We start from the raw sequence: 11498 nt of genomic DNA, 5'->3' as shown, positions 1-11498 counted from the left end.
AAAATAAAATCATGTTTATCTCCCTTTATTGTTTTCTTTCAACAAGCCTAATTTTGTTACATCACGGGAAAGTTAACATTAACTTAGGTAAAAACTTCAGCTGTCGAACGCTTCATTGACGGAGAAAATTTAAGTTGAACAACTCATTTAAAATACAAGACATGATATTATAGTTATTACTAACTATTTTGTGATGTCAATGGAATGTTGAGACGAAACTCATTAGAAATAACAACGCTCTCTACGTAGTTTCCAAAAATATGAGTGGAATCACTTTACTTTAGTTCTGACTCAAGATGCACAAGGTGAACAAATGACGATTCTTTGAGCGGGGAAATCTAAGTTAGAGAACTCATTGTAAATACAACACATGCTATTTTATCCAACACTAGTTACATTATGATGTAGAATGTTATACCAAAACTCATTTGAAAAGTTAACATTCAACTGTCACACGTCGATGTCAAGGTCACAGAGGGTGGGCATCGAGGGCGGCGCGTCGACTCCGTGTCGTGTACCGAGATCCTAGTGCTGGACTCTGTTAAGGTTGCGCAGGGTTGCCAGCGGGTTGGGTCGAGGTCGCTGTCAATGTACACTCACATCTATTGCAGGACTCAGCTTTCCGTGAGACTGCCCGGCGCAGCGTCCAACGGAAGAAACAACTACTCAGCGGGGGGAGGAAGATCAAAAAGGTGGTGCGACTGGGGAAGCTCGCGGCGGCGCTGGCTGAGCCAGTCCTCCAACCAGCGCTTAGGAAAGTCTCGGAGGCCCGTCCTTCCACCTCATCCAAATCGGTAAGATGTCAAAAACTTCTGAAATGTTACTGTTCTTTCTGATCAAACAAAACCTTCTGTTACCTATTTTGTTGTTGGCTGTCTTCAGTCGTCTAGGGGGTTTCAGCCCCGCTTCGCCTCACCTCCAAGAGTCACGTGAGGAAGTGGAGGAGCGGACAAGGCGTCTCCTGCAGCGCCGTCGTGCTGAGCGGGATGCGATGAATGAGCAGCGGCGGGACGCCATGGATAGGCAAAAAGTAAGTGTGTGTGTGTGTTTGTAGGTGTGTAAGACAGAGACTAATTATGTTTATTTTGTTTTAGGACTTGAAGAAGAAGTAATAGAAGAAAAAGGTAGCCCATTCTGACAGGCAGCCATCTTGGTAGCCCATTCTGACGGTATGCGAAAATTGCCCAGGGGGACCCCCTGAGCGGAAAAAAAGATGTCTTTTGGGTGTCTAACGCAAACCTAACTTTTTGAAAGGTATCTTTGTACAGTGAGGGTCTTTTCTTATGTTTCTTGCACGGGCTGAGAATCGTTTTTAGACCGCCCTTCCCTGCTTTGTTATTGTATAGGCCAGTTCCCTCCTGATGACGAAATTTTAAGAGGTATCAGGGAGGTAAATGTTGTTGCTGTGACTACCTATCTGGAACCGTGGTTCACAACGACTGACCCGGTGAAGGCACCGCTGAATTATACGAGCGAATGACACTAGATATAAAACGGGCTTTGGTTCGAAACCTCTCAATACAAAGAAAACAAAATGGAAAACAAAAAATGAGATATGTTGTTGAGAGGCATGACGGTGTACACGACCTAGCAAAGATTTAGATTTTTTTGTGTCCGCTAACATCTTAAATTTTTTAATGTATCTTGACAGCCAACTCACAAAAATGACACTTCAGGTATCTTTTAAACTAGCTATATGTGCGCTAGACCACGTCTCGCGTAACAGGCTTCGCGATACATCACGAAACACTGTTACGCTGCGACGCGCCTGGCGCACATATAGCTAGGCCTGCGGCGCTGACACCCGAGACGAGTTAAGGAGAGGGTATTGGGGAACAGGGCCTTCCGGGGCCAAAATTTGACGTACTCGAACCATTTGTCGGGGCCTTTTTACTCTTAAAGTAGGGACATGAAACTTCTGCTGTTCGGTAACGGTTTTCATTAAAAGTTTGAATTTTGACAGATTGTTATGTAAAAATCAACGTTTTACAGATACTATGTAATCTAGGGACCCTTATGCCCAAAAGAGGGTGTAGTGCGACCTGTGGTTTAAGTATTACTCCCTTTACAATTCTGTGACATGCAGCCTTCTTACGATTTAATGGACCATTTTGTCTTTTTCACGTTTTTTTCGCCAAGAAATGCCCCATAGCGCCGAAAGGGTACAAGATAGAGCAAAACGGACGAAATTTTTGCTCACGGGACTTTACTTTGACGAGTTACCCCTTAGGAACCCATAAAAAAATATTTGAAAAAATACATTTTGCAACCTGCGGTTTTTGATTTTTTTTAAATCCAATTTTTGAGCTAGAATGGTCTTCTTCGAACTTGATCTGTCTTTTTATGACACAAAACGACCCTGAAAATCCCAGGTCACTAGCTCAATTCGTTCTCGAGTTATCGTGATGACAGACAGACAGACAGACGCGAAACTCTTTGATCATCACTGGAGTAATAGGCTTCGCTAATCGCTCAGCCAATAAACTGTTTATAAAATGCGATCCTGACAGAATTACAATACAAAACTGAACTGAATTAATGAATTCGACAAATAAAAAAGGAAAGTATAATTGCAGGGGTTGGTACAACTGACCACCGCCAACGAACAAACCGAGCGGTTATCACAACAATGGACTTTTGCATTCCCTCCGCATAAGTGTTGCTTCGAATCTCAGTCAGTGTAAGTGTCAGTGTAGTGAAACACTAAAGATTAAGTGAAAAAAGTGAATTAAGTGATTAAACATGGAGCAACAGAACAAGGAAAAAGTGTACAACAGTCTATATCCACCGCCATGTGATGATTTGTGCCAAAAATTAAGGAATATGCTAGAAGTTGCCCCAGAAATTCATGTATCTCAAAACTTTGACTTCGGATCAAATAAGCAACTGTATCCCCTACTAATCAGAAGAAGCCTCAAAATTTTTCAAACGCTTAAATGCAAAGGGTGTGCACGATCACACCAGTACTACGTTGCTGGTAAGTAAACTACAACTTCACATACTATCACTCATTGAAGTGGGACTCCACTAGAAACAGCAGAAAGTTTTACCTGTTGCTGAATTTTCATGGGGTTCAATGACAAATTTACGGATGAATTTTGATGGTAAAATGAGCTGATATTTTTCCAACTCAGAGTAAGAAACCTAATTTACAAGAAATTATAGGCTGCATTCCAAAAACCAGATCTTTGTGGCTAGAATTTAATTCTCTTGTTGTCTACAATAGTTTGCTTTACAGAAGGTATGAACATCCTTCTCGAAACATTGAGTTGGAAAAATATCAGCTCATTCTACCATCAAAATTCACTACAAAAGATCTTTTATTGGCCTGGTATGCAAAAAGATGTCAAGAACATTATTTCACTGTGTGAAAAATGTGCAAAATTCAATTATTACTATTGCAACTTAAAATAGAATTACATTCCTACATTTTCTTTTTTTAACAGGTGGATATGGATCATACCTTGCAAATTTAACTGATGTCTTTGACGATATTGACATATTTATTCATTGCACTGCAAACCTTAATAATGAGCAAATACAACGTACCAATTATGAAATTAATACATGCATGAACGTCGCAACAATTGAATACTATGCACCCAGAAAACCAAATGTTCAATTTGTCCAGGTAATTCATTTTTAAGTAACACCAGTTATAATAATTTACACTCACATACTGATCCATAAATATTTAAACTTTTATCTGTCTCTCTTTGATATACAGGTGAACTTCGACATTAACGTCAGTAAACAACTGCAACAGACTCCTCTGTTTCGAGACCTGATGGGCATGTACATCATATCACGATTTGATCTACCAGTATGCCGTGTTGCAGTGATTTTACCTCTCAACAACGACATCAAATATGGGAGAATTATAAATCTATCAGCAATAAATATACATAAAACACCAACTTCCCCTGCAAGAAGAGAAAAGTATGCGAAGAGAAGAAATAACACTCCTCTTACGCCTCCAACTCTGCATCAGTCAGCGATTTTCTCACTGATCAATATGTTTTAGTGGAACAACTTCATATGTTTTAGCTGTGTGATTTTTAAATTATGTAATCAATTACATATCTATCTTTTAATAATCTCATGCAAAAATCATAATATTTGCCACAAAATGTTGTAATTAATATTAGTAAGTTTGATTGACACATTTCCTCTCTATGTATGAACATCAGCATTCTGCACGATCCATATGTCATCCACATTCATTTTGAGTCAGTTTTCTGTTCAAACTGCTTGAAAAAAATATTTACTGTCACTCATTATTATTGAAAATAAACTACACACAATAGTTTTAATTCTTCCAACAACAACTGATAATGTTAATAAAATTTGAACTAGATTAATAATATATTCTGTTACTCATGTTATGTTTTAAATGTTTTTAAAGTTGTTAAAAACTGAAAATTTGAGTGTTTGATTGTTTCAGTGTTTCAATGTTTCTTCAATACCAGATATTACTCATTGATTTGTTAAAACTGTTGATCTCGAGAATACAATGAAACTCCTCCAAACAATTTTTATTTGTTATCTTCACAAATGATTCTCCTAATCATTCAAAAATTAAGTCACCTTCCGCCAATTTCATTGAATGCATCTCGTGACACCCGGGGTAAGGCTAAAAGTTGCGATAAGTGGTACAGAAAACATAAACCAGTTAAAATACTGTTTCTAACATGCATATGAGCACACAGGAGACACGTAACTTAACATAACACATGAAAATAAAAAAACGCACACGAAATTACCGACTACGGCCATCTTTTCAGATGTTATCTTTCGCTAGTATAGATGGACTGAAAACGGTTAAAGCATTGCAAGTGGTAAATGATGTGGCAGAACGAGGAGTAGCCCTTGTGAAAAGCTACACAGCATGTGGAAATGTCACGAACGACGAGTCTGAATTTCAATAGCTGCTTGTGGTCAGTATAGAAAAATGACTACTCCGGGGAACTTAAACTCGTTCGCCAGGTCAAACCACACGGCCACTCCGGCTACCGGGCAGGTGGTGTGCAAAAGAGGGCCCCCTAGGTTACATTTGATGTGAACATAACTCACCTGCGCCACCCGCCGCCGCCGCTACAGCCGTCCGCGTGCCGCCGCCCCGCTCGGACCCCGCTCGGGCCCAAATCTTTAAGGCCGATGCGTTGTGGGTTCCCGACATCGCAGAGCTCCCGGACAAAGTGCACCATAACCAGCATCGTAATACCTATCTAAAAAAACACCGATGGAGTTTTCGATTTTTTTTTGGGCCCCTGCCGAACGAAGTTGCCTGCGGAGCGAAGTGACGATGGCAACTTCGTTTGGTGGAAGGGCGGGCCCGCTTGTTTTTCTCTCGAGTTATTTGATGAAAAAGATGCAAAGTTAATTTGAGTTTTCATCTGACAGGGTGTAGTGTAGTCGGCTGGCTATTAGCTGGAGGCCGGGGGTGGGAAGGGGGAGAGGGGAAGAGGGTAGACCTGACAATAGTTCCAGGCGCAAGGGGTGCAGGTGCTGCTTGTTTGATTTAATTGGTCGTCTTCATTGGAAATTCTTGTTTTATTTCATTTGAGATTCTTGTTTTATTTTGTAGACCGTAGAGCACTCCGTATCGTAAAAACATGACCCAATACAGTAAATAAAAAAACCTGTACGTGGAGAAGTTGTATTAATCAATCAAACCTGGGATCCTCGGGGTAAGCTGCGGGGGAAGAGAGGGTGAAACAAGCAGGCAAAGAAGAGAGCACAGCAAGGAAGGCCAACATGCAAGGCAAAACAGGGCAAACAAGCACACTACCACCCAGCCTACACGACAAGCCGTTCAAGCGTATTGGTAGGGTAAGGCACAGCACACTGACAAGTTCAACTGCATGCGAGTATCGTCCGTCCTTTCCCCCTTCCGGGCAGGGGCACGTGGAGCCTCGCTTACGATAACCGCCCCCGCCGAAGTTACCCCTTAGGAGACCATAAAAAAGTCCCACTTCTTGGACCGACTCCTATTTCTTTGTTACCCCCTCAGACCCACTCAGCGGTGGTTGCCAGGATTTGCACCAACCGTTTCGTTGTCCAGAAGTGACAACAATAATACCCTGAAAACTTCAGACCTCCTGCTCACGTCCTTCTTGGCAAAAGGACAGACGGACGGACACACAGGGGGGGGGGGGGGGGGGTGGCGGCATAAGTCCCCTTATATAGCTTTTAAGCAAAAGAGCTGGCTAAAAACGACGGTGGCAGTTATTGTTTGGAAAATGCCACAAATTTTAGTTGCGGTGTGGCACATCGAGTTGAGTGCCTAAGTGTGGCTTCAGCATCAGCAACAGTTGAAAGTACTTCAAACAGCTTAAGAATGGAGTTTTATGTGGTCAGTGAGCGAGTTCATAAGTTTGTCGCAATCCACCTCACGTCTCTCTTCGGAGAGAGTATAATTGCTTGATCTAGCCAAAGTCGTGACCAGCAAATTGAAAACGAAGCAAACGCAAGAAAGAGAAAAGAGGGGAGAAGGCAGTGAGGAACATGACGAAGAATATTATGAAAAAGACTCCACTGAGAAACGGGAGTGTACTTGGCGAGTCTGTATAAACTGGTTTTCTTAAATAGTCGTTCATTGCTAACACCTGTGCTTGTCACGTAATGTGTCAAATGGTTTCAGAAGCGTACAAAAATTACGAGCACTTCCGACTTCCAGTTCAGATCAAGAGGCTTTTGATTCTGACTTCATTCAGGTTAGCGTGTCACTTGAGACAAGAGGTGCATTTGAAAAAATCCTAGAAATACGAGTGGCATCTCTTGCTAAAGTTCTAGAGCCGGAATCCGTTCCGCCATCAACTACACACAATGTACGCAGCAGATGACAACCAACTGTTGGACTGGAACATGACAGCTTGGGCCACGTGCAAGACTTGGATAATGCTATGATAAGGCAAGCGCCCAGTGTCAACTTTCGGCATGGGAATGATAAAGTGTCAGAACATTACACGACGTGCAAGTTTTTAAGTGCCCCTACTTGCCACAGAACTGACAGAAAACGGCTATCATCCCTAATGTCCGAAATTAGGGCTCATGCCTGTTCGAACTAGTGCCGTCGTTTGACGCGCTCGATGGTGCCAATGGTGGCGGTCCTCTGGAAACTCTAGTATATAGTTAACTCGCCTCTACGGTGCAAAGCAGTGGGACCACGACGCTCACGATAAGGACCTGCGGGAGCAGGTCAGACACGGCCTCGTCTACCGTGAGGGAGGCCTGCGTGAGAACGCTCTGCTGCCGCGCCAAGAGCGTGTCGCAGGGCCTTGTCTGAAAACACAAAGACAAACCTACGTATGAAAACGATGCCGAAACATCAGACACAAACATGCAACGTTCCGTTTTCAGGTAGCAAGCCGTCCCCCTTCCAGTCACCAAATGACAGCTACTGTCTCTTCGAGCCTCCACTTCTGCCGCCTGACTGGAAGGGGACGGCTTGCTCAGAGTGGGATCGCCGTAGCCTGGTGGATGGATACCGCAACAGACCGAGACGCTAAGGTTCGTGAGTTCGACTCCGCACCGCAGCGTCCGGTCCGGACAGTTTTTCTTTAGCCCTCTCTGTCGGTGGACATCAATTTGACGTATTCTTGGTGTAAATCTGCACACCTTTACTACCTTACAAACGTCAAAACTACAGCAGTTCAACGCCAAATAGGTTTCCGTATATCTGATGTTATTTTGACGTATTTTTGGTCTAAGTTCACTGTTGACTTGCTGATGGAAAATGACAAAAATACGTCATATTTACAGACTTGCTTTCCACTCGGGGGGCAGCAGCACAGCTCAGCACTCTTCGACCAGACGACCCGGACGACACACGCTCAGCCTCAAGCCGAGCTCGGTAAGCGACTTGGGTTGTTTACGAGGGAATAATACATAGAGGATTGAGACTAATTCGGTGTACAACTGTTGTAGGCTACCACTGATACCCTGCACCCAGTGCGGTGATCAGCAGTGCTCGAGGAGCCTGTTCGTTTACGTTTCATCAGTTTACGTTTCGTCAGTCTGTCAGTCTTTTCTCTTGAAAGAAGTATGAGTACGAAGATGGAGTAGTCCAGTCCACCTGTAGCCGTGCCTTGGGGCCGGCTCCCTCTCTCCACATGGCTAAGATCAGCCATTGAATGAATATCGTCGTCGTCGTCCGGGTTCCGTTCTAGTCTTTTCTTTTTATTTCTGCGAGCAACTCCGTCCTCCGTCTATCTTTTTCCTTGTTTTTGTTATCCGCGTGCAACTCCGTCTACTGATTTCCTTGTCTTGGTCTAGAGTTATCTAATAGACTACCTGTCCCGTTCCTGCCAGTGTGAGAGAAGAACAAAAACTCCGGAAATGGTATGAGAAGTTCGTCGCCCGTAAGAGGCGCGTATGCGCGTATGATCAATTTACGCATTGAGAACCCTCGAGTTTGATGTTTAAAATGCATTTCGAGTAATTGTATACTACGACAATGCCACATGAGTAATAACAGAGGTCAAAATTGGCGTTCGCGTCTCTTCCGGGCGACGAACTTCTCATACTACTTCCAGAGCTTTTGTTCTTCTCTCGCCCTGGCAGGCACGGGACAGGTAGTCTATTGTCTAGTTCACAATGGCGGTTCTAAGAGGGGTGAAGGGGGACCTGCTAACCGCTCACTGCAGCCTAGCCCATTGTGTGAGTGGTGAGTTCCACATGTCCGCTGGGGTCGCGATGGTCATCAAGGGACGATTTGGTGGGCAGGAGGCATTGAGGGCCGGGGGTTGGCAGGTTGGTGATGCCGCTCGGATGTCAGTCGGTCCTGATCGTTATGTCTTTCATTTGATAACAAAGGAAAGATATTTCCACCTGCCAACCCTCGCGTTAGAACAATTCTTGTACTGCCTGATGATACCTGAAGGACCTCGCCCAAGGCATCGTACATGTCCCCCATAGAGATGTAGATGACCAGGAGGAGGACGACCGCCATGTAGTCGGCCACCACGGCACACACCCCCGTGAACAACTGGAACGCGAGGTAGACCAAACGGAGCATGTTCGCTGCGACCTCCAGGTGCTCTGTAGACATAAGCTCTGTTTGTTTTCGGTTCTCGTGTTTAATTGCCCAGTACACACATGAAAACGTGACGAACAGGTCATCAACGTTTCGAAGTCTAAATGACTACTTCGTGCTTAAATTTGGACTACAGCGTGAAAAGTTTAGGGTCAATCTGACGTGGCTTTTGAAACTGGGTGGCTCGCTGACCACCAAGCACCGGCTCCAACCCGGCCACCGCGTGGTACTGCCAGGTAGGGTTCCGAGCGATCAGCGCCGTGAAGATGGCAGCCTGCGCCAGCCAGGCGTACGCCTCGTAGAAGCGCACGAGCTTGGCGCAGCGGTGGGCGGTGGCAGCCATGTGATTCTGAAGAACCGAGCGTTTCCGAGCTAGAACACTTATTTAAAATGTAGCAGTATTCGCAATAAAAAATAAAAAATAGTAGCATGGTAAAAGTGACGTCTTGGTTTTCACGACGTTTGAACAGAACAAGGCATTTCCCAGGCTTTTTCTCCATAAGACGTATTGGTTTTTCCAAACGTCAAGAAAACCAAAACGTTGTTTTTCCCGTGAGCGTTTGCTACTTCCAAGAGAAACTGGCGTTGGTCTCTACCTTAGTCTGCGCCTGCCCGTGGATATCAAGGGAGGTGCTTAGTTCAATAAGCTGGCAGACGCCAACCTAATAAAGGCATCCATGAACAAAGTTCTTTTAAGTTAGAGGGCACTATATACACAAACCCCGATTTGAACCGCATTGAGCCTGCCTTGATACCGCGTCGCCGCTGCATGAACAAGACGATGACGACGATGGTCGTGTACACGGCGAGGCCGATCCGAAACCCAAACATACTTCCGGTGACGGCAGTGTCGTAAATCATCTGCACCATCACCGCCACGGCAATGACCAAACTCGTCTACAACCACAACGTCAAAAAGATGTCAAGGAGTAAATGAATGTAAGCCTCCGTCCAAAGTATCATCAGCAATCAGCGTGGTTCATTTTATTTCCTGGTGAGTCTTTCTGGTTGAGTGGGTGTAAAGGCCACGGAAGGAAATGGACCGATGGACCGGACAGATAATGATAATTCAGACGGAGTCTAACTGTATTATAAAATTGGAAGCATTTTACAGTTAAAAGTGCAAAGACTGCATAGGTGTTCTGGTATCCACCATTTTTAACGTGCCATGTAACTGTTATTACATATATTAAATAACTTTACTTTCGTTAAAATCTGTAGCAAAAGCGATAATTAGTAATAAGTTACTAAGACACAGTTAAAGGCAAGCGCCACAACACGAGCACACATAATCTGCAACCTCGCGTAGATCGCCACTTACAATGCTTTGCCGAAAAAGCGCCATGAGATAGTTTGTCCTTCCAGGGAGTTCGCCTGCGTCTAGAAGTTGCACCCACCATCGCAGGTGTTGGGTAAGCGGCCCATCGTCGTGATTAGCACCATCACAGTAGTAGAGGTCGGCTCGCAACAGGCGCAGGGCCTTGGTTGCAAGACCCTCAAAGACAGGAAGTTTGGTCATTTCCCTGCGCAGAAGACAAAGCACTGCTCAATCTCTTAAAAGTCTATGGCTTTTGGAAAATTAAGTTGTGTTTACCAAAACAGTCGCCCTCTGCTTTGAAAAAGCTATCCCGCGGTCTTTTGCAAACGACCTCGTGTCTGTGTGTGTCTATCTGTTCCACTAGAAGGAGATGTCCCAAAGACTCAAAATTTTCAGGTTATCTTATGGTTCACCTCTAGAAAACGAAACGCCTACGGTAAATCCTGGCAACCACCCCTAGGGGGCTGAAAGGGGGTATGAAAGAAAAAGAGGGAAGCAAAAGAAGTTAACAATAGTTTTTCCTTTTTTAATGATCTCTTAGGGGTAAACTTGTTACAGTTCAGACGTTAAGGCTGAAATTTTGTCTGTTTGCCTCTATCTCTCACCGTTTGAGCGCATGTGAAGACGTACAAGAAGCCCTTAAATCGAAAAATTACAGAGGAAGTAATATCCGAAACAGCACATTCCGTATCAGAACACTCCTTGGAATAGGGGGAAATAAAGTACCGTTTCCGATACCAAGTTCCTTACTCCTTTACGAACCGCGCACTGCCGGAACCGTCCATTAGTATGTATCTTTCACAGTGAAACCTCTAAGATTCTAAGAACTCGAGAGCCAATCAATCAATCAATAACTGAGCGCTACTGAGCGTGTGCATTGTCTCGTCCTCGCTCAGCACGCTGTGTGCCGGAGCGCGCTCTCGACACGCGCCTCCGGGCTACCGGTCGGTGTGGACCGCTTAGCGGTGCCGCGCTACTCCGCGCCTCCAGACAGCTATCAATTAATTAGCTGAAGAGAGGAACTAATATTAAGTAAAATCCATTCAAACAGAGGGGCTTCGTACAATCTCTTTCCTAGAGGTCGATAAAATCAAAACAATGGCCAGAAGTCCAGAGTGTCTGAGAAACAGTACAAGCTGAAAA

At 44.4% G+C, this 11498-nt stretch overlaps 1 protein-coding gene across 1 annotated transcript in view; it reads right to left on the bottom strand.

The window, feature by feature from the left end:
* Positions 1-6843: 6843 nt before the first annotated feature.
* The window catches only part of LOC127750391 (uncharacterized), a 10496-nt gene continuing 5841 nt past the window's right edge, over positions 6844-11498 (bottom strand). The window contains exons 2-7 of the mRNA XM_052271995.1: positions 10359-10560; positions 9785-9934; positions 9634-9699; positions 9230-9386; positions 8879-9042; positions 6844-7284 (exon numbers count right to left, since the gene is read on the bottom strand). Coding sequence (XP_052127955.1) covers positions 7135-7284; positions 8879-9042; positions 9230-9386; positions 9634-9699; positions 9785-9934; positions 10359-10560 — 889 coding nt within the window. The 3' untranslated portion in view covers positions 6844-7134. The remainder of the gene's footprint in view (positions 7285-8878; positions 9043-9229; positions 9387-9633; positions 9700-9784; positions 9935-10358; positions 10561-11498) is intronic.

Source organism: Frankliniella occidentalis, unplaced genomic scaffold (genome assembly GCF_000697945.3).
Source record: "Frankliniella occidentalis isolate FOCC.00 unplaced genomic scaffold, Focc_3.1 Scaffold183, whole genome shotgun sequence".
Taxonomy (NCBI): domain Eukaryota; kingdom Metazoa; phylum Arthropoda; class Insecta; order Thysanoptera; family Thripidae; genus Frankliniella; species Frankliniella occidentalis.
Note: the sequence above shows the minus strand (reverse complement) of the source record. Positions and strands in the feature narration are given on the sequence as shown.